Source organism: Miscanthus floridulus, chromosome 1 (assembly GCF_019320115.1).
Source record: "Miscanthus floridulus cultivar M001 chromosome 1, ASM1932011v1, whole genome shotgun sequence".
NCBI lineage: Eukaryota > Viridiplantae > Streptophyta > Magnoliopsida > Poales > Poaceae > Miscanthus > Miscanthus floridulus.
In genome coordinates this window covers 150951846-150979094 of record NC_089580.1, presented here as the reverse complement: position 1 = coordinate 150979094, position 27249 = coordinate 150951846, and the positions used below count along the sequence as shown (strand labels likewise).

Here is a 27249-nt window from a genome sequence, read left to right as displayed (position 1 = left end):
CCCACATGCGCGGATACCTGGACGTCAATCCAGGCTCCATGATGGCTCTAGCACTGACATTGTTCAGTTTTGGGTACAAATCATTCAACATGCTTAAAACCTGCTCAGGATTTGGTACTAACTTATTTCTTGTGCTAGCGACAAACCAGAGTTAGTTGGGCTCCTTGTTGCGCTCCAAACAATCAGAGTAGAATTACATATTTCTCTGTGCTTGCGCAAGGAAGTTGAACTAAAGGCTTTTTTATTAAGGACGTGTTTGGCGCTGCTCCAGCGGCTCCGGCTCCGGCTCCTCGTCTCCGGGTACTGTAGCGACACTGTAGCAGAAGCCGTTTCGGAAATCGAGACGCGAAATGAACTGAAAAGAAGCCGAAAAGAGGAGGAGCCGGCGAAGCCACGATTTCGAGCTCCGCCGGCTCCGTGCTACAGTGCATGAACAGTCCCCGGAGCCGGAGCCCCCGGAGCTCCTCCAAACGGGTCCTAATATAATCAGCAGCTCTCCTGCTTGGTTCATTTTTTTAAAAAAATAAATAAAGGCCATCTACAAGTGTAGTTTATACTACTAGGGCCTCATGGACTGCCTATGATTCCATAGGCTGTGGAAGATGAGTAAATGGCATTTTAAAACCCTGCTAGCTTAATGGATCAATGTGGAGGGAGCTTCCCTTCGAGGAATGACGAGAATAGTGCCAATGCCCTGCGAGGCTGGTAGTATGGCACCATGTGCCCAGCTCCTCTGACCGTTGCGAAGACCAGCCCTTTGTACCCAATGACGTAGCCAGCAACCTGCCGATTAATGAAAAAATAGGAAAAATGTTGTTATTTGTCCACAGCTATTGCTAGACGGAATAATGCATTTATGATGTTTCAACATGCACACTCTTTTGCAGCAATTGCGTGCCAGCTATAACCACTTTATGTTAATTGCGTGCGCATAAGCAATTTATCTTCAAACATGATGAATGCTGATATTCAATCTTTTGTTTTTGCTCTTTATAGGAAACACATACACAACTTGATCCAAAGGATTCTGTTGACATGAATGCTGATATTCAATCTTTCATCTAATGAATGCTGGGCTATGTACCTCATTGTCGACGCGCCATGGACGCCAAGATGCTTCTATAGGAAGCCCAAGATTGTCCAGCACATATTGTGTTGAAATGAACGAACACACTGCATCCATATCACCACTGGTACACAACGGCATAGTTTAAGTCATGTTCTTATGATGTAGCACACTGAGTTAGGTATTTTGACACACATAAATCTGAACATATGTACCTGTACAGCCATATTCTGGTGCCACTTGAAATGAGTTTCTTTATTGATGGCAGCATTGTCTCCGGTGAATCTTTCCAATTCCAATTATCATATACATGCTGACTGCTTGAAGGAAACATAGAAATTAATCATAAACATGTTGTACTGTTGACTTCCCCCCAGTGCTAATTGCTAATCTAGTAAGAGGTTTACTTGAGGCTGAACAAATTCTCAACAATTAAAGGTTTATACATGAATGAGTATGCAACACGCGCTAGGGGCATATTCGCACTCGATAGAAACCATCAAGGATGAATCAGCATACATGCATTTCAGTGCATAGTCAATCGTGTAGATATCCAGTGCATGCGACCCAAGCCCCTAGGGGTGCCTTTGGGTTAAATATCCTATGATTTCAAATAGTTGACTGCTGGTCGGTCAGAATATAGGCTTGAGAATACAAGGGTTTGTGTTGTAAGGGTTCTTGCGCCCTTTTCTTTTTAATACAAACTACAAAGGTACGCAGGCCTCTGGCGTGTTTGAGAAAACAAAAGGATATAAGCTTGAGAATCATTTGACATTGTGCCCCTTTTAGTGTTGACTTACTAATACCTTTTTGAATACACCATTTTGTGCTAATGGAATAATTATCGGGAACTGTGGTTCACATACTCTTTGATGGTTGGCTGGAAGAGGCTGTTGATACCTTTTTAGAATCAATGCTATTGTGAAGTGAGTGATGGAAGATACATAAGTATTCTGTATATAAGAAATTGTTTGTACATAAAGCACCTACCTTTTCAGATTGCTTTAGGAAACCAACACCAGATTGCTAATAGGGTCACACAAGAGGTATGGTCTGACAGTGCACATAAATTGGAGGGAAATATGATATTCAGATATTCAATTTACATACCTACAGTCCATCCATGGGTAGCCTAACCCTGTTGTGTTTGCATGGAGTGCCCTTTGGACCTCAGGGCGATTTAGGTAAGAGGAGACATAGTGGTTTGTGCATGGATCACCAAACACTAACTGAAATAGTAAACAAAAGTTTTAGTATACCAAAAATTCATATAGAAATGGAAGTTAAAACATCTGTCAATCTGTGATGTGAAATTTATGTCTGGTGTTGTATACCGAGTCACTTGATTTATAAGGGTTTGAGGCATCGTGGCATATTGGTGCATAGATGTCATAGTCATCAACATTTCCTTTTTCCTGGATAACTAAGTTCATGGCATTTAGACAGTCTTTAGTGTATGTCCCATTAAAGCTGCACTTATCCTTGATGGCTATATAAGCTTTTCCAGAAATCATAGCATGCATCCAATAGTAGTCATATGTTGCTCTTAGAGTCAAATTATCATCCAAGTCCGCATTTCCAATCTGTTGAAGTTTACAGTGTTACCATGATGAGAAATTTACCAAATTATAAGTTTCAAATCAGTTAAGACTGAAAACTTACCGCAACACCTTTAAGCTTGACACTGGTTACATTGGTTGCTCTATTCTTAGAAACAATCAGATTAGCAAGCTCTGGTATATAGTGACCTGCGTAGCTCTCACCAGCTATGAAGAAATCACGGTCCCGATACTCAGGAAATTTCTCTAGCCAAGTAACAAGAAAGGTATATGCATCATCTGTTGTTCTTTGGTCACCAGTGTTATAATAATCGGATGTAGTGTTTGAATATGAGTATCCAACACCAGCTGGGATCTCGATGAACAACATGTTGGCCACTGCATTCATGAATGAACAATGGAATATCAGTATGGGTGTTAATCCAACTAACTTTATTTACTCCCTTTGCTTGAAATTATAGTTTACTTTAGTTTTGTCCTAAGCTTTAATTTTGACCAAGTTTATAGAAAAAATGTATCGACATCAATAGTATTAAATTAGTTTCATTAAATTTCCATGAAATATGTCTTGGTAGTGCATTTATTTGAACATGTAGATGTTAATATATTTTCTAAAAACTTGATCAAAGTTAGAACAAAGCTAAAGTGGACTATAATTTGGAGCGGAGGAAATAACTATTAATCAAATGAAGTTTAAAGCGGATGTTACCTCTGTTCCATGCATGTTTTTTCTTGTACAGTGTCTTGTTGTCACTATGGACAGAGAAAGGTCCAAGTTCAAGCATGGCCCCAGATCCAAAGGATGAACAGCCAGGCCCTGCAGATACAGTAAGTGTTTCATCTTATTCTTTTCAAACTAGGTGTCTTGCTGTAGCATTGCAAACATGGATGATGTATGTTCGAGAATTATGTACGTGTTTTTTCCAGTTGTTTGTTGACCCTCATTATAGCAAGTAAATAGACCTAAAAAGAATTATAACAGCATGTTGAAGAAATAACTCTACAGGACATATGAGCTGCCCCTGTTTATGCAGTAAAATTTGCTACAAATTGCGATGAACACAGCCAGCACATACCTCCATTCAGCCATAGGACAAGCGGTTTGTCTGAAGGATCTTGAGGAGCCTCAACAAAATAGTAGAACAAAGCCCTTCCAGCCTTTGCATCCACCGTCACATATCCTGCATATTGGTCAAACTCTGCTACCCCTGTTTGCCCTGGCATACGTACGATCTTATCCTGCTCCCGTTGATTGTTTGTTGAGCCTCTATGCACTGATGGACTGGTTCCATTCTTGGGAGTTGAATCTTGTTTTCCTTGAACATATTTCCTGGATATTTTCAATTGATTGAACTCAAGAGGTTGGTTGGCCTGGTTTCTAGTGTCTGTGTTTGCAACACTGAAGTAGAACAAGGACCAAAGTATCAGGAGGCCTCTTTTCATCTTGATAGGATGCGTGTGCATGGGTGTTTGGTGTCTTGGGCTAGGTTGCCATTGGTCAATCTTTATTTATAGAGGGGACATTCTGTTTGCAGTACAGTTGAAGAGTCCTCCAAGGAAACCATAATATGATTGATTCTTTGACTTTTTCCGTGCAAGTTGGACTTAAAGCTCTTAGCATTCCATTTCATTTGGCATCTATATTTGTAGTGCCAATGACATTCATTTAAAATTTTTAGTTCCTTTAGGGGACTGCGACCTAACAAAGTCATCAAACTTCCTAGAAAGGTACAATAGCTATCTCTGGCTCAATTATATCACTATATGGGAAAGAAAAGGAAAAGGTATGCAAATCAGATTGAGGGTGCCTCATCCATGGCAACATTGATTAAGTATACTGTGTGTATCTTGATCTTTTGACTTTATTTTGCTACCTCCTCATAAGCTTCTTGTTTACTCAATTGTTTTCTGCCAAGATTCCCAGGCATCTTTACTTTGATGTGCTTTCCTTCTGTGGTCTGTAGTCCAAACAAAGGGGTTGCACTTGCATCCGTTGCTTCTTCTGACTGCCTTTTAACAGGAGTGCTGTAAACTGTAAAAGCACATTTGAAGAAAAAACCATTTGATAATCCAGCGACCCCTGAGAGCTGGGTGAGGTTATTATCCTAGAGAAATTTGTTGTTTCCTAGTTTCTGTGAGGTTTGACTTGTTATTCTATTAAATTCAGGCTCTACTTTTGTTGATAAAAAAGCTGTGGAATTTAATTAGGATTCATGATTCTTTTGTGGTTTCAATTGGTTTAGGTGAAACTAATCACAATGATGTTGCAACAAATTGCTAAGTCAAGTAAACATGTTGATACCCACTACTCAGAGGTGACTTATGGCTCAAAAAAAAAAACTCAGAGGTGACTTGTTGATAGCATCTGGTCAGCGCCATTCACTGTATTGAAGCATCGGCAGTTGACATCTTGTCATTTCCACTTCAATTAACTTTTATATGTTGCTTCCTTCTCATACATATCTTGGAAAGAATTATTTGATCGACCTTCCAAGTATGTGTGCACATTCCATTTTGTTCTTGTGGTGTGGCTTTCAAGCAACCTGCCTTTTCATCTGAAACTTTCCTGCAGAAAAGGAAGATTCCAAACTTGAGCTGTGAGCATAGAACAGCTATTTTCACCAAACTGCCATTGACTGTTGACAATAGCCCCTCTTCTTCAGGAAAAGGGAACCTGAAAAATAAAATGTTTTAGGAAAGGTATAGTCTCCTGGTGTCATTTTTCTTTCTGGTTGTGTCCAAATTCATAACATTGCTATGCTGTCTCTGAATAGAGCATCTCTTAGCTTAAATCCGTGTGGGCATCATATAACCATTGTGTTGGCACATTTCAATCGTTCTTTGTTTTTTCTTTCCAGTTGGTGGTCATGCACTGAGTGGACCCACTCTTTTTGGACTTAGATTAGAGTTGAAAAACGAGTTGATGGGACAGGAAGAATCAACTTTAGAAGGGAATCCCACTTTCTAGTAGTGCACATATGCAAAATACCTTCCAAGACAACACATATTGTCAAAGAGAAGTGAGCAAGAGGAAGGAAGATGTAAATAGAGCAAGGCTACCAAGGCAGCAGGGAAAATTCCCCCCTGTTGGTATTCTGGTCCCTTATGAGTTCATATGCATAATATTACGAATAAAGAAAAACTCATATAGTCAAGTTTAACTCTGCCAAAAAAAAACCCTATGAAAATCATCCTCCAGTGGCCATGCAAAAAGGATTCCCCAACACCAATAAGGGCAAAGTCAACTATTTCTTTTTTGGTCCGTTTGACTTCTGTAGGTTGCAGATTGGGAAGGAACCTGCCATACTTTTCTTGAGCAAACCAAGGCGCCCTCTGCTGTTTGATTGCTTGATGGACGTCTTGGATAAAGAGTTAGATGTTGTTAGAGAATCATCTTGTGGTGCGTTGAAACATACAGCAGTGAGGGAGACCTTAGTGCACCAAGTATAAGAATTAAGAAGCTAGTCCCTCACTCCCTCTTATTCAAAAGTATGTCGTTTCTGAATTCCTGCAGATCAAACTTTTTAACTGTGACCATCATGACTAAAGCACTTACATAATGTTTAAATATCTTTATTTGAAATGCCATATTTCAAAAGAAATTGTTAGCTGATCTCACATTGTAGATCGTGTCATTACCCTAAACATCATTTCTTTTGAATCGAAGGGAATATTTACCTTATGCCGGTAATGTTGTATAATGATAATAATTGTACATTTTTAGCTACTTTGTTCTCCTTGATAAAGTCTGCATTTCATCCAACTAAAATTGATTGGAACCACACAAGAAACATCCACAAACCTACACCTTCCACTATATCCTGGAAGCATAATTTTGTTGTTTTTAGTGAAACTCGAAACATCTAAGAATCATAAGTTATAAGAAGTTTGTATCTGCCACAAAAACCATTTCGATACAAGTATTTCATCAAAATTGTTTAGGTTGGACTTTTTGTAGAAATTGGATGATTCAGAACGCAGTGTTGGTTCTTTGTAATAATCTCAATGGAAGCAAGTATACTATGTTTCTATTATTTTTTCTGCAATCACTCAGGTGGCAGCTTCCCATTCAGGAATGACGAGAACAAGGTGAGCGCTCTTTGGGGTTGGTAGGTAGGAACCATATGTCCAGCTCCTCGGACTGTTGCAAATATCAGAGCTTTGTATCCAACCTGCCATCTCATAAAGAAACAACTTCAGAATCTTATATGACAATAAATTGTTATACAATATCGTTTAGGTTGTTCATACCTCACCATCATCAGAATACCATGCCCGCCGTGATGAATTTATCTTCAGCCCCAGGATGTCTAGTGAATACAGCGTTGAAGTTACTGGGCAAATGGCATCGATATCACCACTGAAAGGTAAAATAGATCATTTCTTAGTAGTGTGGTTTAAGCAGACATAGAGATTAAATAAACTTTTAGAGTGTGTTTGCATGAAGGGAATTGCTTGAGTCTTATTTTTTGGATTTCAATCAAAGTTTGAACTGATCCTAAGGATTTGGATCCAAATGACCTGTATCCAAACAGGCACTTCACAATGCTTGTGGACTTACCTATACAGCAATGTGCTAACTCCACTTGAAATTAATTGCTGAATAGATGGTAACATAGAGACTTGGACATCTTTCCAATTATATATATAAAGAACAGGAACAGGAACAGAGCAGAGAAAAAACCCAGAAAAGGAAGGAAAACAAAACAAAAGGGAAGCTAAGAAGACAAACAAGATGGAACCTAGCCATTCACTAATAACAGGGAGATAACTCTTCTTTGATGATGCATAAATCCATGCTTAAACTTTAATGCTTGTGGACTTACCTATACAGCCATGTGCTAACTCCACTTGAAATTAATTTCTGAATAGATGGTAGCATAGAGACTTGGGCATCTTTCCAATTTTCAGGAGAAAAGATATTACTGGTGCTCAGAAATAATACAGAACTTGGTTAACTGACTTAAGGCTAAATTTTATTAAGAAATACTTGCAAGAATATCAGCTATGTTGTTTCACCTGCAATCCGACCATGGTTGTTTCAATCTTGTGGTGTTAGCATGAAGTGCTCTCTGCACCTCTTGGCGGTTCAGATACGATCGCATATAGTAACTGGCACAGGGGTTATTGTTGGCTACCTGCAACACTATACTGTGAGTTAGGGAGAAGTTGAACTTGTTTAAAATCTCAGAGAACACTTATACCGAGGCATGCTGCTTTTGGGGATCAGAAGCATCCCAGCAGAACGATGGATAGATGTTGGATTCATCGATAAGGCCCTTCTCATTGTTAGCGGCTTCTATCGCGGTTCTACAGAGTCCTGTGTATGTTCCATTAAAGCCGCAATTTTCCTGGACTGCGGTGTGAGTTTCTTTGGAGATCATAGCATGTGTCCAGTAGTAATCGATGGTTGCTCTTGTGTTTGTGTCATCATCCAGGTATGCATTCCCAATCTGTTCCCACAAGTAAAGGATTAGAATGTAATATGGTATACACTGACTCAATATCCTGTGTCGAAAACTTACAGCAACTCCTTTGAGATTGATCATAGTGGTGTTCATGATTTTGTTATTTGACAGAATAGTGTTGGCGAGCTGTGGTATGTAGTGGCTGCCATAACTTTCACCAGTTAAAAAGAAGCTGTGGCCCTTGTACTCTGGGAACCTCTCAAGCCAATTGATGAGGAAAGTATATGCATCTGCTGTAGTGCTCCTGTCACCAGTGTTATTGTAATCTGATGTTCTGTTCGAGTATGAGAAGCCAACACCAGCAGGGCTCTCAAGGAAGAGCATGTTTGCCACTGCCATCGAGAAATAATCAGTAACACGGAGGTATTCTAAGTGTAATTGTCATAAATAACTGCAATTAACATACCATTTTCCATGCATATTTGTTTTTGGACAGTGTCTTGTTATCTCTGTTGACGAAGAATGGCCCAATTTCATGCATAGCTCCTCCCAGAGAAGAGCAACCAGGCCCTGAAATTTCACGGTAACTCTTTTTTAGTTGTAAAGAATATCTCGCGATAAAATTGTCAGCCATATGTTTTTTCAGGGACATATTTGCTAAATATGCTAAGGGAAGGATAACTTGTGATTACTTAAGACCAGCAGCCAAGGAGCCCAAGTGTGAAATATACACACTAATAAAGTAATTGTTAGCATTTAGTGTGACAGATCTATTACAGATAAAACACTCTGTTATCCAATTAGGAAGAGTAATCCTCAACCTTCCACTTTAGGCAAGCAGCACAGAAATATGTCCTGGATATCTTAACGTTTACATAAAAACATAAAGCAGAGGGATAAGGGATGCTAGGGAGAGTGCCACCAGGACCAGATCAAGTTTAGATGGACAGATATTTGGTTGCCCTAGCTTTAGAAAGATTTCATCCACTTTGAACTCCCATTCGTTGTGCGTCATCTTTTCTCCTCATCCTACCTGATGCCTCTGCCATCTCTCTGAGCCACCATTGGAGATCTCACAATATCACCTCCTCTCTCTGTTCTAATCTTGCATGTTTCCTGCTTACCGTCCTCCTTTCCTCTACTTCTAACTCCTCCCTCTCCTTCCTTGTGTCCCCATGCTGCTTCCCTATTCCACCCACTCCATCCTCTTGTCTCCATCTCGTGCCGCCTCAGCATATCACCATTGCCGCTGTGCCGCTGAAAGGGAAAATGTATGTAATCAAAAGAAAACTTTGACAAAACTTCACTGTTTTTCGGTATGCTTATTTATTCTTCAACAGAAGCAAGATGTTTAAAATATCATAGATTAGCCTACCTTATTATACTGAAATGTGTAAATGGTTTTCTCACTTACTGATTCGAGTTCATAATTAGGTTGATTAATTGGAAGCTTTCTATAGTTGATTAGTTGAGATCTTGGTGGCAAGACAAGTATGGTTCAAATTATTCACTCCATTGAACCTAGCAGATTCAGTCCCCCGACAAAACGAACTGAGTTTTGCTGACTGGTGGCACAAGACGATGAGCAGAGTTAGCAAGGAGCACAGGAAAGGAGTGAACTCTTTAATTATTCTAGGGGCCTGGATTATTTGGAAACATAGGAATGCATGTGTTTTTGAGGGGGCTTCTCCTTCGATTAGCATGATTTGGAGTGAGCTGAAGAATGAGCACAGCCTCTGGTGCATGGCTGGGGCGAAGAAGCTTCAAGGGCTAGGACTAGCGCTTGCAGACTAGTCCTTTTAGCTAAGGTCGAGTCGTGTTTGTTCACTATGTGTTTAAACCAGGACTCTGTGTAATCGCCTCACTCATATCTGGTCCCCGTATGAGTGAGGATCCTGTTGGGGACCCCACCTTTTTTTCATCTCTATAATACAATGAAACGCAGCTCTCCTGCATTTTCAAAAAAAAAAGTAGTTGAGATGTTGAGAGCTAGTTCATCAGGCTTGGTACTAGGAACTGTCAAATTTGGACACAGCCTGCCTTGATAACTTCCTTTAAATCAAGCTTCTCTTGTATCATTTTCTACAGATGAGAGGGTTATAGTTCATCCGTACTACTGTATTCTTCAACTATTTAAAATACCTTTTTATCCCCTCCATTTGATTGCCATGCCACATTATCCTTATCAGTGATATCAGATGATGAAAAGTATGTTCCAATATATTAGTGTGCAATTCAGTTACCAGAAAACAGAAAAAGAAAGAAGATGCTTATGATTGAACAATGACCTGAGTTTATGCAGGGATTGAAAAGCATGCATTGAACAATACAGAACTTCAAGTTACTGAACACAAGAATGGCAATGAAGATTTCAGGCTGCTGTTGATATTTTGGTACCAAATTAGTTATACGTACTAAATCAATTAAGGTTTTACAGGTTGGGAGTTGGGAGAGTCTTAAAATTAAAGCCTGTTATGTGGCGTCAAGGATTGGTGTGCTCAACAAAGTATCTACTTCGAGCATCGTGCTTAGGTTAGTTGGCTTAACAATAGAATAATTACATGTGCCCTGTTTGTATAAGCAAACATGTTCGGCTTACCCTATATTCGGCTTCTTCGGCTTCTTTTTTCAGCCGGAACAGTGTTTTTCTCTCACAACAATTCAGCCGGAACAGTATTTTTCAGCCAGTTTCAGTCAAAATTCTGCCAGCCGAACGGGGCCGCTGGCAGCTTCCATTGTCCTTTGTCCCTCTTTAGGCATTCTTGGTAGTAGTGACCTTCACAAGCAGCAACGAACGCAATCAACGATGAATTCTTCCAATAAGTGGCTGTGGATGTTTTGTATTTGCTAGGCCTAGCAGGAGAGAAAAAAACCCTACTATATGGCACTGATTTGTAGCAAATCCCAACTGTTTTTTTTTCTTTCAATTTTGAACCTTGAAATCATGCTTGTATCAAATGGATGGTCAGGGCAATCTTCCCATCCCTTTTTGGTAGACTAACAAGATCAAATAAAACAGCAGGCAAGCAGAGCATAGAAGCACACTTGTATGATGAAAAGGTAAAAATAAACCACATACCACATACAATTGGTTAGTAGGCTTCCTTACCTCCATTGAGCCACAGGACCAATGGCTTGGTAGATGGATCTTTAGCAGCCTCTGCAAAGTAGTAAAAGAGGGTCTTCCCAGATGTTGCATCAACCATGACATAGCCGGCATACTGATCAAAGGCGGCCTTCTCCGGCTGCCCAGGAAGCTCGATCTTATCAGCCTTCTTCAACCCATCTTGCAGACCCACATATATTGGACGATCCATGCTCCAACTCGTAAGCATTTCATTGTCTAGACGATCATGTTACATCTCCATTCTTGACCTTGAAAACTCCTGCAATCGGCAAGCCTCATCAGCAAGTGATATTTGCGCGAGCACAAGGCTGAACAATTGGATGACAAATGCATCTCTTCTGATCTTGGAGACCAAAGGAGAACAACGCCTATGACAAGAATTGGACATTGCTGATGCTGTTTGTTTGGCCTACTCTGGATGGGTCACAAGGTTCTTATATAGAGGGGACCATATATGATATTTGTCCCGTTGGGTTCTTTGATTAGAAATAGATACACTGGGATACTGGATCATGCCAAGGATATGACTAAATAACAACCATGAGGCAATAAATGATTCTTGAATGGACATAGGTACAAATATGTAGTGTCTTGATTGTTTAAATCTTGTGTTCCAAAATTTAATACCTTGCTCGATTAGTTGGGTTCATCCAGTGGTAAAATTAAGGTGTATTATATAAAAATATAACATATAAAACGTCGGTTTGCCTGTGAGTTGCACCGTGAGTTATCAGGGAATACTCTGGTACTCTGAACTTGGGCCCTGTTCGGCTTACCCCATATTTGGTTTGTTCGACTTGTTTTTTCAGCCGAAACAATGTTTTTCTCTCACAACAATTCAGTCAGAACAGTATTTTTCAGACAGTTTCAGCCAAGATTCGACATCTGTTGCATCCAAACACAAGTGGGAACGAGGAGTTTGTGCAATGGAGTTACCTCCGTCGTCTTCATGAAATATAAAGGAATTGAATCATTCAAATTTTTAACCTAAATTATAAAATACTTTAGGCCATTATTATTTCATCCGGAACAGTTCCCCGGAGCACCGTGTACCTGCTATTAATATCTATCACCAAGCTCAAATACGATAAGTACAAAAATCTCTTCATAGTTATTATGTGTAGTTTTTTTTAACTCGTAATCTGTTCTATGATTTCTAAGTTATCTTGAATTTTAGGAAAGAGAGAGTAGTTAGAAAACTAGGTATCCACTGTTATTAAAAATGAAGAGAGAACAATTACAATAAAACAAATAAACAAAATTATGTATAAAAGAATATTTACAACTAGTTACCTACTATTTGAGCAGACAATCTTACTAATTATATATCAGAAAAAACAAATCCATGTCAAATGGCATGCCCTCTGTTTGTTTGTTTTTAAATGACATGCCCTCTGTTTGAGCTCATTTGGCAACTGAAGCTTTAAATCGGACTAATATGGTGGACAACTAAGGTGGTGTTTGGATCTAGTGACTAAAATTTAGGAGGTATGTTGGGAGGATATTGCATGGGGTGTTCGGATACTAATAAAAAAATAAATTATATAATCCGTTAGCACTCCACGAGACGATTTTTTAAGCCTAATTAATCCGTTATTAACGTATGTTACTGTAGCACCACATTGTCAAATCATGGACTAATTAGGCTTAAAAAATTTGTCTCGCAAATTAGTCACAAACTATGCAATTAGTTTCGTAATTAATCTATATTTAATACTCCATGCATGTGTCCAAACATTCGATGAGACAACGACTAAAATTTAGAAGAGGCAACCAAACACCAACTAAATCTGATTAGGTATGTTATCCGGCAAAAGGAGTTCATATACCACACGACATAGGGCAGTAGCGAAGGGAGTCACCACCCTGCTGAAAGATAACAAACCATGAACGAACGAGCATGATGATATAACAAACCATGAACGAACGAGCATGATGATATAACCTGAAATTTTTACTGCGGTTTCTAAACAAGTCTGGTTCATATCAATCTGCTCTTTTTAAGAACCGGATAGTACACTTTTACAACGAACAGTAACAATGGTTTCCCCATCCATCCATTACCCTGTACTTTGTATTCACAGTTGTAGGGACAAATAGCTACGGAGTACAATTCATAGAGGACAAGCCTTCTTCTCTTTCCAGTGATCGGATCTGAGCTAGCTAGCTTCAAATTCTTCCAACAGGTGTGGCTATGCTTCATGCAGTTGATCTTTCCGTTTCTTGGATTAGTAGCAAAGCAAACAGAATAAATATGTCCATTCTAGATGCTGTCAAATTTGATCTCAAATTAAGTCAATCAAGTTAACTGCTTGCTTAAGATCCATCTCCGACGATCGATTCATGACATTCATCGATAGGAATAAGACAATAATAATACAATATTTTTTATTCTTTACCCTACAATGTCCCCTAAACAACACTTCTGCAAATCCTCCAAACGCACAATTGGATCTGTACATGATTTTTATTACGAAATGATACCTGTGTTATACAACAACAGCGACAAGGAAGGCAAACCTGGGGACAAGGCAATCCGGCGACCCCATACCATACCCTCAGGCGCAGGCGCAGGGGTTGTCGACGACGACGAGATCCTCGCCGTCGCTGCTGCGGAACGCGAGGTACCCGAGCGCGAGGCCCACGACGACGGCGATGAACACGCCGCCGTTGAACGACATGACGGCGAGCATGAGCAAGTAGCCGAGGCCGGAGTTGACCCCGAACATCGCGGCCACGGCCACACGCGCCGGCCAGCGCCCGGCCGCGAAGGCGGGCGCGAGGAGCGGCGTCCGCGGGTCGGAGCTGGCGGGTGGCGGGATGGAGGAGGCTGCCTTAGCCTTAGCGCCGCCTCCTCCTCCTCCCGCGACGAGCTTCATGCGGATCCGCAGGGCCTCGAGGTACTGGTAGAAAGCGGCGGCGAGGAGCAGGGCCACGAGGGAGAGAAGGTAGCCGGCCCACGTGGAGGTGCGCCAGCCGTCGAATAGGATCGTGGCCGACTTGCCCCAGTAGAAGGTCATGTGCATCATGTTGGCCGGCGGCGAGGGCGGAGAAGGAAACGATTGGGACTTGGGAGGGAGCGGCGATGGGAGGAAGGAGGAGGATTGGGGAGGAGCGGCGATGGGAGGGAGGAGGAGGATTGCCGGCGAGGAGAGAGACCGGTGAGATTTACGGTGGGTGGAGGATTGCCGGCGAGGACAGAGACCGGTGAGATTTTAATAGAGGGAGGGATACGGTGGGAGCGGCATGAGGCACGCCTTTTGGGTCCATTTAATTACATCCGAGCCACTGGAAATCTGGAATCGGGTCGGTTTTCCGGCGAGTGGGCGGCGGTAGATGAGGGTAGCTGCCGTGTCCGGTAACAAGTAGAGACACGAGACACGAGACACGACTAAGCAAGGCATTCTCCGCCCACGCGGCCACGCCGCCGTCCCGGCCCGCATCCGGGACACCTTCTTCCCGCGGTTCCACGGCACGTGACTCCTCCCCACCGGGGCGCGGCCCGGGGAGCCGCATCCGCACCTCGTCCTCGACGACCACCTCGCGGGGCTTGAGGCGGCCTGCGTCGCCGACATCACGATCGGCGCCATCACGTGGCCGCCGAGCTCGACGGAGCCCTACGTCATTGACCACAACTTCCTGGGCGGGCTCTGCTCGCTGATCAAGTTCATTTCTGGCATTCTTCTAGAGACCCCTCAGACGCATCCTTTGGGTCATTATTATTATTATTAAGAGGATCCTGGCATTTTCGAGTTGATAACAAAGGTAATGCTCACCCTGGATATGTTAATTGTTCTTTTTGTTTGTTAGATTTGCTGCTTTATATGGAGGTATTGTCTTATTTTATATGGGGTGTTTAGATGCTTTTAGAATGGTAAAACTTTTGCCCCTAATTTTTTACTGTAAAACTTTTGCCATTGCATTTGGTGTTTAGATGCATGGCAAAACTTTAAACTTTAGCCATGCAGACACAGCACGCGCTTCCAAGACGTTTTTTACCCAGTTTTGGGCCTCTCAGGTCCCAAATGCTAAAAGTTTTGCAGCCCAAGTTTTGTTGTTTTTGCCTATAGTGTTTAGATCTATTTTGCTAAAAGATAAGATAAAACAGCAAAAGTTTTAGCTAAAACGGGGAACTAAACTGGCCCTTCGATGTTGTCTTGCCATGGGAGCAGGGGATAAAGTAGACGAAAGATTTGCTCATGTCACTGTGGTCCTCAAATCTGCTAGGATGTTTGATCTATCTAAATAAAAGAATATAATATTGTCGCCTCATCAAAAGCTAGGATGCCAAAATAAATAATTGATTATGCATCTGGCGATGTTAATGGTAGACTGGTAACTTTAGGCATCTTCACAATTGTATAAAAGTTAAATGATGATAGGAACATGCTATTCAAAAGTACAGGTATTTGTTCTTGAATACATTTTTTACTTGATTGTTGAGTGGTATGTGTGGCATGAAAATAATTCGAGGGAATCAAGGTATTGGAATTGGAATGTATTGTTATTACAGCCTCCGAATTTGTTAAATGATTCTAAAATTATTTGTATTCCTGATGATGGGGTCATGGATAGGTTTTACCCTTTGAAGTTGGGATATGTTATACATTGAAGATAATCCTCTTTAGAGTAACTCCATCAGATCTCTTACATTATGTAGTAAATTTTTGTAGGAGAGTACTCTAAACCATTTCAGCATATAGGCGAGCACTGCTGCAGCAAATTACCTTAAATTTGTCTCCGATATTTCTTTAAGAATAGGGGAGAGGGGGTTCTCTTCTTTCTTTAGGCGAGAAAGGGCTGTTTTTAGGAGATGTCTTAAAAACTATAGGTGGGAGATGAGATAGGAGATCTGTTGCAACACCTCTATCTCCTAAAATGCTAGTTTTTAGGTATGGGATATTTAGACAGGAGATCGGGGGTAGATGCGTGGTTGATCACTAAGGCAGCAATGTAATGGTTTCAGTCCAGCTTTTTTTGTCAATTACTGCTCGAGTCATTCATGCTTTTACTCAATAAGAAGCTAAAGATAAAGATTGTGTGTAGAACATCTTGTTGACCTCAGTGGCTGTATGTCTACAGATTTGGACTAAAGTAAATTGCACTTAAGTTCTAGTCAAATAACTCCCTAACTTTTTTTATGCCACACTCTTCATGACCAATTCCATGCTGCATTGACCATTGGTGTGACTTTCAAAATCTTTATTTCAGCACTTGCGTACTTATCTTATCGAGCTAGGGCAAACAGGACCATTGTGTCACTTCTATATATGGGCTTATGAAAGCTATCTTTTTTTACAATCTTTATCGCTAACCTCAATAAATCATTTCGTCCATACAGAGGGTGTTATGGTCGGCCGGACCTATGAACGCAAGAGGCGTCTCAGCAGTGGCTAAGTCGCCGGCACCAGGTGGTGGAGCCGGCCCGGTTGATGGCTGAGTCGCAAGTGGTTAATTGAGTCAGTTAGTTTGTTAGATCACAGAAATAATTTGTGGGGAGTTTGTTAGCTGCATGTTAGTTGGTTATGCATGTTTAGTTGTTATCCCTAAATTAGTGGCATGCTTGTATCAGCCTATATGGCAAACCATTCGATGAATGAAGGGATTAACCTGGGATTGAGACTCACCGTCTCCCTTGGGTGCCCAGCCGAGAGTATTGTTCATCGTCATCCTCTTGTCATCCAGGGAACAGGCGTCGGTCACAGCGCCGCCAGTTCCTCGCCGAGGGTTCATTCCACGGCCAGCCACCACTCACTCCTATTCCCTGCGAAGCCGTGACAACCTGGTATCAGAGACCATGGCGTCTTCGGCCCCCGCTGCGCCCACCACCGCCGACCCCGCCGCCCCCATAAACCCATCTGCTTCCGCCATCATCGTCAACCCAGTCACACCTGCTGCCACCGATGCCATCATGACCACTTCGGCGGCTCAGCAGTTGTACACGCCGCCAACGTCCCCCGCCGAGGCGTTCAATACCCTCACGGTGGCCATCTACCAGATCCAGCACCAGCTGGGCGACCTGTCGCTGCGCATGGCGGCACTCGAGCACCGCTCGCCGCCAGTATCATCGCCGGTCCAGTACGGGCTGCCCGGCTACGGCGGCATCCCTTCGCTGCCGGCCTCTGCGCCAATCCCTTTGGAGGTGCCCCCGGTATCATCCACGGCATCTGCACCACCGGCCCAGCCTACCCACCTACCGGCGACCGGCTCCCTGCATCCACAGCCATCGGTGGGGGTTCCCATCACCCAGATATCATTTCCCCCGTCGCCATCCCCAGTGCCATCTATGTCCACCATCCTCCACGGTGGCTGTTACACACCCCAAACCACAACCTTGCCGACTGCCACCATGCATTGTGCGCCGCCGCACCTTCATGTTCCACAAGGACCTCAGGGCCATGCCGTGCCACGCTACCACAAACTCTCCTTTCCCACCTTTGACGGCAAGGTAGACCCGCTCGGGTGGCTCAACAAGTGCGAGCAATTCTTCCACACCCAGCAGACCCCGGACGCAGATCGTGTCTGGCTCGCTTCCTACCACTTGAGCGGCACGGCTCAACAGTGGTACATCACCCTGGAGCGCGACGCTGGTGAGCCTGCCTGGGATGAGTTCAAGCGTCTCTGTCACCAGCGATTTGGACCACCGATCAGCACGAATCACTTGGCGGACTTGGCCCGATTGCCGTTCCCCTCCACCGTCGAGGCTTACCTGGAGCTGTTCCAGGCGCGGCTCGCACACGCGGGTTGCCTCGCTCCACTACAGCAGGCCCAACTCTTTACCGAGGGACTGCCTGAGGCCCTCCACGTCGACGTCGAGCTTCACGAGCCACAGGACCTCCAGCGGGCCGTGCGGCTGGCGCATGCCTACGAACGCTGGAATGCGACCAACCTCCTCGCTCTTCCGACACTGCCCCCACGGCCGCCACGACGCGTCCCTGGGCTCCAGGCTGCCCTGCCAGCGCCAGCCTCCCTCCAGGGCGCACCGCCCTCGGCTGCGTCTTCAACGACGGCGCCCCCGCGCTCCTTCAAGCGGCTGTCCTCGGACGAGATGGCAGCGCGTCGCAAGCAAGGCCTTTGTTACAACTGTGACGAGGCCTATGTCCGCGGCCACAAGTGCACGTGGCTCTTCTACCTCGAGGTAGAGGATTACATCGTTGAGGAACCAGATGACGACGACGTCACACCAGCGGGGGCAGCCGCTGCAGGTGAGGCACCGCATGGGTTCGACCCTGATGCGCCCCTGATCTCCCTCTCGGCCATCACGGGCATCCGCACGGAGGACACCATGCAGATCCGTGTCCGCATGGGTGACCAGGAGTTCACGGCTTTGATCGACTCTGGCTCGATGCATAATTTCATCAACTTGCCAACCGGCCGCCGTGCCGGCCTTCGGTTCCACGACAGCAGGGGCGCTCACGTCACGGTGGCCAACGGCGACCGCGTGCCCTGTAGTGGTCTCGCGTGGGATGTCGCAATCCAGATCGGCGACGAGTTCTTCAATATCGACTGCTACTCCATTGGCCTCGACTGCTATGACATGATCCTCGGTACCACCTGGCTGCGCACCCTCAGGCCCATCCTGTGGGACTTCGATGACCTTTGCATGGCGTTCAATCACAATGGTCGCCGGGTGCTTTGGAAGGGGATCGGGTCCACGCGCACCGATATTCCTCCAACTGGCCGCCTCCAAGCTCGTCACATCTTCACAGCCAAGGTCACGGAACAGGCCCTGCTTGAGCGCCTGCTGGACTCCTACGCCGATGTCTTCGCCATGCTGGCGGGACTGCCACCAGCCCGCCCGTGCGACCACCGGATCCATCTAAAGCCGGCTACGGAACCCATCGCGGTGCGCCCTTACCGGTACCCCCAACTCCAGAAAGATGAGCTGGAGAAGCAATGTGAAGAGATGCTCCAGCAAGGTATCATACGGCCCAGCACATCACCGTTCTCGGCACCGGTGCTGCTTGTCAAGAAACAGGACGGCTCGTGGCGGTTTTGTGTCGACTACCGCGCTCTGAACGCCGCAACAGTCAAAGACAAGTTTCCGATTCCGGTTGTTGAGGAGCTATTGGATGAGCTCCATGGTGCCAAATTTTTCACAAAGCTCGATCTTCGCTTAGGGTATCACCAAGTGCGGGTTCACCCCGAGGACGTCGCCAAGACGGCGTTCCGCACTCACCATGGCCACTTTGAGTTCCTGGTCATGCCCTTCGGCCTGTCCAACGCGCCGTCCACGTTCCAAGCTCTCATGAACTTCACCCTCCGGGCGTTCCTTCGCCGCTGCGTTTTGGTGTTCTTCGACGACATCCTCATCTACAGCGCCACGTGGACCGAGCACCTACAGCACCTGCGCGCCGTCCTCGACACTCTTCGCACGCACCGGCTGCACATCAAATGCTCCAAGTGCGCCTTCGCCTCGTCTTCGGTCCATTACTTGGGCCATGTGATTTCGCAGGAGGGCGTCGCCATGGACGAGACCAAGGTAGGCGCTGTCCAATCCTGGCCACGACTGTGCTCGGCCAGGGGTCTGCAGGGCTTTCTCGGCTTAGCCGGATATTACCGGCGCTTCATCAAGGAGTACGGCACCATCGCAGCGCCACTGACCCAACTCCTGTGGAAGGATGGTTTCCGGTGGACGAAGGCCGCAACAGCGGCGTTTGACGGCCTGAAAAAGGCGCTCTCTACGGCCCTGTGCTGCACCTACCGGATTTCACCAAGGGGTTCACCGTCGACTGCGACGCGTCGGGCTCGAGCTTCGGTGCAGTTCTACATCAAGGCGATGGGCCAGTAGCGTTCTTCAGCAGACCGTTCGCTGCGCGCCATCTCAAGGTCGTGGCGTACGAGCGGGAGCTCATCGGCCTAGTGCAGGCTGTCCGACACTGGAGGCCGTACCTTTGGGGTCATGCCTTCGTCGTTCGCACGGACCACTACGCGCTGAAGTTCATGCTCGATCAGCGCTTGTCTACAATACCCCAACACCATTGGATTAGCAAACTCTTTGGGTATGATTTTAGGGTGGAGTATAGGTCTGGCAGCCTCAACACCGTGGCTGATGCTCTTTCACGCTGGGACGGTGATGACCCTCTGCTGTCCGCACTTCCGGCCGTGGCTCCGGCGTTGGCCTCCATCTCGGTACCCACGTTCTAGCTGTCCGAGGACCTACGCCGGGAGATCAGCTCGTCGAACGAGCTACGTTCCCGCCGGGACGCCGTCGCGGCTGGCGCACACGGTGCCGAGTGGCGGGTGCAGGATGGCCTCATCCTCTTCAAAGGTCACGTGTTTGTGTCCACCTCGGCTGCCGTCCTCGACGACGTCCTCCAGCTGGCTCATACAGCGGCACATGAGGGCATACAGAAGACGCTCCAACGCCTCCGCACCGAGTTCTTCGTCGAGCATGACCGCCATATGGTCCGGGACTTCGTCCTCGCCTGCACGACATGCCAGCGTAACAAGACGGAGGCGCTGCACCCTGCGGGACTGCTATAGCCCCTGCCGGTTCTGTCCCGGGTATGGGCGGACATTGCCATGGACTTCGTCGAGGCGCTTCCGAGGGTCCATGGCAAGAGCGTCATCCTCACTGTCGTCGACAGATTCTCGAAGTACGCCCACTTCATTCCGCTGGGCCACCCGTACACGACATCCTCCGTCGCGCGCGTGTTCTTCCACAACATAGTGCGGCTGCACGGTTTCCCTGACTCCATCGTCAGCGACCATGATCCCGTCTTCACCGGCAACGTCTGGCGCGATCTGTTTCGATAGGCTGGGGTACAACTCCGCATGAGCACGGCTTTCCACCCGCAGACGGACGGTCAGTCCGAGGCGGTGAACAAGACCATCGCAATGTACCTCCGCTGCCTCACGGGCGATCGGCCACGCGACTGGCTCGACTGGCTACCGTGGGTGGAGTTTTGCTACAACACCGCCTACCACACCGCGCTCCGGACGTCGCCGTTCACGGTGGTCTACGGCCGTCCGCCACCGAAGCTCCTGCCCTATGCGCCTGGCCAGGCGCAAACTGACGTCATGGATGCCTTGCTCGCCAACCGGGACGAGTTCTTAGCTGAGGTGCGTGCTCGGCTTCTTCAGGCACAGGAGTACGCGCGCCGCCACTACGACAACAAACACCGCGCGCTGGAGTTCTCGGTTGGGGACTGGGTGTGGCTTCGTCTTCTCCACCGCCCTACCCAGTCCCTAGTTCCAGGTCGCCGTGGCAAGCTTGGCCCCAAGTATGCAGGCCCTTTCAAGGTGCTCGAGCGCATTGGAACGGTGGCGTATCGTCTACAGCTGCCGGACGGTGCTCGCATTCATGATGTATTTCACGTTGGTGTGCTCAAGCCACTCCGTGGTCCGCCCCCATCAATAGTCCCGGCACTGCCACCGCTTCGCCATGGTCGTCCTCTTCTGCAGCCAGCACGCGTGCTGCGCGCCAGCCTTCGCCGCGGTGCGTGGCACGTGCTAGTCCAGTGGGTGGACTTGCCTGTGTCTGACTCTACATGGGAGCTGGTGGATGAGTTTCAGGCGGCCCACCCTTCATTCTAGCTCGAGGACGAGCTGTTTCAGAAGGAGGGGAGAGATGTTATGGTCGGACGGACCTATGAACGCAAGAGGCGTCTCAGCAGTGGCTAAGTCGCCGGCACCAGGTGGTGGAGCCGGCCCGGTTGATGGCTGAGTCGCAAGTGGTTAATTGAGTCAGTTAGTTTGTTAGATCACAGGAATAATTTGTGGGGAGTTTGTTAGCTGCATGTTAGTTGGTTATGCATGTTTAGTTGTTATCCCTAAATTAGTGGCATGCTTGTATCAGCCTATATGGCAAACGATTCGATGAATGAAGGGATTAACCTGGGATTGAGACTCACCGTCTCCCTTGGGTGCCCAGCCGAGAGTACTGTTCATCGTCATCCTCTTGTCATCCAGGGAACAGGTGCCGGTCACGGCGCCGCCAGTTCCTCGCCGAGGGTTCATTCCACGGCCAGCCACCACTCACTCCTATTCCCTGCGAAGCCGTGACAGAGGGAGGGAGAGCCCTCCATAGATCCTATTTTCTTATTATTTCTGGACAAAGAAAGAAGACCATTATGTCACTGCTTTGCACCATGCTATTGAAAAATACTAGTAACGTTTTTATAGAAACAATAACAGGTACTTATTCATACCATACGTCTCTTGAGATTACATCTACCTTGCTATTGCTAGCTATTAGTCTACAGCATCATTCTCTCCATCAGGTTATTGTACAGCAACTGTGTCAGTATGGAAGTTAACACTGTCACACCATGAATAGTATTTTCTCTTTGATAATTTACTGTGTCATCACAGCGTATATGTTAAATCATATGCAGTAACATATCTCATTAAAATTGATGTTGGTGATGCTTTTGGTGGTAAGCTTTAGTGTTTGATGTTATTTCCTCCGTTTCTGCTTCTTTGTGATGCTAATGCACTGTGTTTCCTATAATACATGAAACTGTGAAATGTAAGCTTAGGTGCAATACCCTAGTCTCACACTCCTATTATAATTGTTTTTTTTTTGTTTCAGTTGATTTACAAATGATAGAGCTGAGTTGGATAAGCTTGTTAGTCCCTTTGATGCACTAATGAATTCCACAGTAATTAGGTAGATTTAGATTTGAGACATGAGGTCTTTTGAGATAGTATCAATGATATTATGGAGGGTGCTAGAAAGATGTCACGCTCCCCCGCTCCTCCGCCCCCGCCCCCACCCCCTCCCCCACCCCCGTACGCCGCTCCCCGACCCAGATCCGCCGCCGCCGGCCACGGCCCTCGGTCCCCGCGGGTGGTCGCGGACTCCCCATCCCGCGCACGTCCTCCCCATCCCTCTCGCACGGCGTGCGGCGTTCCCCAGCCCCAGATCTGGCCTCCCCATGAATCGCCTCCCCGCCGCCCACCACCCAACGCGGCCGGCGTGGAGCTCCGCGCGCCCGTTGCTGCGCCTTCGGGCTCCCCGCCCCGCACCCGTCCCCCCCAGCCCGCACGCGTGGCGCGCGCTGCTCCCCCGCCGCAGATCAAGCTCGCCGCCCGCAGCTCTGCCCCCAGTTTGGCCGCTCTGGGTCTCCGCGCGCCAGCGGTTTCTCCTGACGCCCTCGATGCTTTCATTGCTGCTCCTGCCTCTGCCGCCGGGGGATTGGACTGGGCGCGGGGCGCGTCGGGCAAGCGCGTTGGGTTCACCTCCCCCTCTGCATCTCCCCAGTGCGTGGCGACTTCTCCAACGCCATCACGCCACCCAAATCCTGCCTCAGATCCGCAGCTGTGAGGGGTACCGCCGGCGCCCTAGCCTCCGGGCATTCAAAGCCACACCCCCGGCCCGCGGCATCCGGCTTTGATGGAGGTTTTCCACCCCGGGGGGGAGTGCACCATCCTGTTGCCGCCGGGGTGGCGCATTCACGCGCACGTATGGCGTCAGATGTGGAAGATGGCTGGTCTTTGGTACGCCCGAGACGCTGGTGGCGTCTCCCAGATTTCGCAAGCACGGTGCATTCAACTCCCTCAACCACCCAGGTCAAATCGCCACACCACCGGCACCGCGTCGATCTGCAGCGGCGCATGCGCGGTAAATGCTTCCGCTGTCTCTCCCCTGGGCATGCTGCGGCGGAATGTAGAGACCCGGTTCGGTGTTTCGCTTGTGGCCGCTGGGGTCATAAAAGCTATCTGTGCAGGGGCGGTCCTTCGTCCTCCAGGAAGCAGCTTTCGTCCTCCTGGAAGCAAGCTCCCACGCCAAACTCCGCTCCTCCACCACTCGACACCACCAACTTCCCTCCTCTGGTTGCGGCTGCGATGGCCAGGCCCGGGGACCCCGCTGCACGTCTGCTGGACACCTGCGCCGTGGCATTCTCCGTCGACAGCATGGACCAGGAGCTCGACCGCCTCTCCATGCATGGCATGGTGGCCTGGCTGGGGGGGAACCGGCCGCGAGTGGAGCCGGAGGTCATCAGGAGGGCCATCTGCAACCAGTTCCCTGTTCGCCCCGACGACGTCACCGTGGTCAGGCACGCCCCAGAAGACTTCTTCGTCGATTTCAAGCACCGGCACCACACAAGGCCGTGGCAGCTGGTCACACACGGCGACATCTGCGAGCTCAAGTACCGTGTTCGGCTGTGCCTGGAGGGCATCCCCCTCCACGCCTGGAATGAGAGCATCGCCAAGAGGGCTGTCGCCAGGGCCTGCGACATCGACTACATCGAGAAGGCGTCACTGGACCGCGCCGACACAAGGGCGCTCTGTGTCTGGGCCTGGACACACAACCCGTCCGACATTCCGAAGGTAACCTGGCTAACATTATCCTGCAGGAAGGCAGAGCTCCACACCTCGCAGTCCGCACGTGGACGCCGGGGGCTCACCTTCAGGGTGCTGGTGCACCTTGATCTGGTGGAGGACCCTCCGGCCAGAGATGGGCGGGCTGCCGCTCCCCGCGTTTACACGTGGGACTACGGGGTCGTCGACGGAGAAAGGGTACCGCGCGACCGGCACGACCCTCCGCCAGCTGACATCCACGGCAGCCGTCGCGACGACGACGACGACCGTCGCAGACGTCGAGAGCGCCAGGGCGACAACTGGTACTTGCGACTCACCCGCAGCCTGTCGCGGGCGCCCAAGGATCGCGAGCGGGAGCGGTCGGCATCGAGACACGGCAGCCGTCGGCACCGGAGCCCCGAACACGGGGGTCGTCGTCGTCCTCTTCACGACACCGACGTCGCTGCTCGCCACCTGGCTCCAAGCGACACTGCTGGCCATGGCACCCGCGACACTGCTCGCCTCTCTGCCCCAAGCGACACTGCTGGTCACGATGCAAGCACTGGGGCTCAGCTGCTGCTTGCCAAGCCCGCGGAACCCCACCGCCCGGGGGAGGCTCAGCGCAGAGCCAGGGGGCGCAGCCGGGAACGGACGACACACCGGAGGAAGCACAGGCGCACGCGCTCGGAGACAAGGAACGCCACGCCGCGCTCCAAATCACCGTCACCACGCCTTCGATGCAAGTCGCCGGACATCATCGGTGCAAACGGTGGCGACCATCAGCCATCACCAAGCCCACCCAAGGTTCGTGCTACTCAGAGTCCTTACAATGTTCAGCCGCTTCCGTGCCCTGTTTCCCCTTCCTGGAAGCCGAACTCCGCAACTGAGGAAGCAACGCAGCGCAGGATCGTTCCACCGAGCGCCCCATCTTCGGAGCCGCTAATGCCTACTGTGTTTCCTTCTTGCCGTAATGAACTGTAGGCCCCCACCGTCAACGACAGCGACAACGCGACAAGGCAGCGACCTCACAACCTCGCTGCTGAACGTCGCTTCCGCATGGGACGGGTCTACTACAGGCGGCCTGCGGTCCACACCCCACAACGCAAGCAGGCGCAACCTGCGCAAACGGCGGGAAGCACCCAGGTGCTGCGGTTCCGCCCCGGGCTCGTCTACACCAGATGCGGCGCACGCGAAACGGGCGCCAACTGCCAGCGCCGTTGCCGAGTTACAGAGGGACTCCAGTAGCACCATCCAGGGCACAACGGCCCCTCCCACGCCGGCACGCCAGAGGTACTGGAGACCGCTGGATAGAACTCAACGACCGCAGCAGCGGGGGTGTCGAACTTCCTAGAGGGGATCTCAATACCTTTGCCTCAACCAATCTTGCAGGGTCCCGTGCGCCAGCCCAACCCCCCACAGACACGCAACAGGGGAGCGATCCCGGTGCGCAGGAGCGTACGCATTGCGGCTTGCGAACTGGCCGAGGGGGGACACTCAGGCGAGGGCCAGGCAGGTCCTGATGAAAAAGCTCGGCATCCTCGACGCCCAAGGTCTCAGCCACAACGAGGCGATGCTGCGCTACTTCGACCTGTTCAAGGGGCCGCTCACCGACGACGACGCCAAGGCGCTGACGGCCTTGTGTGGCCTCGACGCGGCGGCACCGCTCACCGCCACGATCGCATAGATAGATACTGAAGCTAAGGGGTAGATCTTTTGGTTTATGTTAATAACCTTTCAACGCTACGGAAACTCAGGGAGCTCCAAATCTTTTGTGTCTGTCCAACAATGGTGCTGGGACGGGGCGACAGCCAGAGGCCTACAGTCGCCTCCCCAACACATTGCTTGCACCCTGCACCTTGTTGCTTGCTGTTGCATCAATTCGGTGACCATTTCTGTGACCAGAAACCTTTTGCTTTCTAGCGCTCTGCCAGCGGCCAAGGCAGTTCAGATGTACCGGCAACAACAGTTTGCAACTCTAATGAATGCTTGCCTCAGTGTCATTATCTTGCTAATTAGTGCCTATATCACACCCAGAGAGGGCGTCCGGCTTGCCTCCCTCCCCAGTTCTTTGTTAAAAAGGGCGCTTTTGGTTTTCTTATGGCACAGTTGAATTCCAGATACTGAACTGGAACGTCAGGGGCTTGAATGATGGAGCGCGGCAAGACTCCATTTACGAATTAGTGAGAACCACAGCGGCAACCATCGTATGTCTTCAGGAAACAAAGATGCAAATCATGGACCAAAGTGTGGTGTGTCGAACGGTCGGAACAAAATTCGTAAACTCCTATACTGTGCTGCCGGCGGACAATACGCGAGGTGGCATTTTCCTTGCGGTGAATGAAGACTATTTCGATCTCTACGACATCCTACTAACCTCGAACGCCATAACTGCGCAGATCACTATGAGGGCCGATGGAACAAGATGGCAGATTACGGTGGTATACGGCCCGCAGGGAGAGGCGGCCAAACTTCAGTTCCTCCATGAATTAAAGAACATTCCACCGCCCGAACACAATAGATGGCTCATCCTGGGGGATTTCAATCTCATCTACCAGGCGGAAGACAAGAACAACTCCAACCTAAACCAGCGTCTCATGGCGGCATTTAGAGCGGCGATCAATCAGTTGAGGCTCAAAGAAATTAAACTAAATGGGCGCCGCTTCACCTGGAGCAATCAACAGGACAACCCGACTCTCACTAGAATTGACAGACTACTATGCACCCCTGAATGGGATCTGCTCTTCCCCGCGTGTTTCTTACACTCCCTCCCATCGCTCATGTCGGACCATACCCCGCTGCTACTGCAGGGAGAGCTTAGCCACCATCGGACCACGTCTTTCC

The 27249-nt window shown here is 48.3% G+C and overlaps 4 protein-coding genes and 1 pseudogene across 4 annotated transcripts; 2 read left to right on the top strand and 3 right to left on the bottom strand.

Moving 5' to 3' along the window:
* Positions 1-14: 14 nt before the first annotated feature.
* LOC136543871 (serine carboxypeptidase 1-like) lies at positions 15-6347 on the bottom strand. Its single transcript, XM_066536209.1, has 8 exons — positions 3702-6347; positions 3335-3442; positions 2729-3003; positions 2401-2649; positions 2177-2295; positions 1282-1383; positions 1085-1190; positions 15-783 (listed from the first exon to the last, which is right to left on the bottom strand). The coding sequence occupies exons 1-8, from the start codon at positions 4087-4089 to the stop codon at positions 643-645; spliced, it is 1488 nt and encodes a 495-aa protein (XP_066392306.1). The 5' UTR covers positions 4090-6347; the 3' UTR covers positions 15-642.
* A 155-nt stretch (positions 6348-6502) lies between these two features.
* LOC136543904 (serine carboxypeptidase 1-like) lies at positions 6503-12743 on the bottom strand (annotated as a pseudogene).
* Positions 12744-13186: 443 nt separating this feature from the next.
* LOC136543895 (copper transporter 5.1-like) lies at positions 13187-14783 on the bottom strand. The gene has a single exon (XM_066536223.1). The coding sequence runs from the start codon at positions 14187-14189 to the stop codon at positions 13719-13721; it is 471 nt and encodes a 156-aa protein (XP_066392320.1). The 5' UTR covers positions 14190-14783; the 3' UTR covers positions 13187-13718.
* Positions 14784-16957: 2174 nt separating this feature from the next.
* LOC136465382 (uncharacterized) lies at positions 16958-20646 on the top strand. Its single transcript, XM_066464137.1, has 2 exons — positions 16958-19642; positions 20308-20646. Exons 1-2 carry the CDS (start codon positions 16958-16960, stop codon positions 20644-20646), a joined length of 3024 nt encoding a protein of 1007 aa, XP_066320234.1.
* Positions 20647-22843: 2197 nt separating this feature from the next.
* On the top strand, positions 22844-23431 carry LOC136465368 (uncharacterized). The gene has a single exon (XM_066464127.1). It carries the CDS (start codon positions 22844-22846, stop codon positions 23429-23431), a length of 588 nt encoding a protein of 195 aa, XP_066320224.1.
* Positions 23432-27249: the final 3818 nt, after the last annotated feature.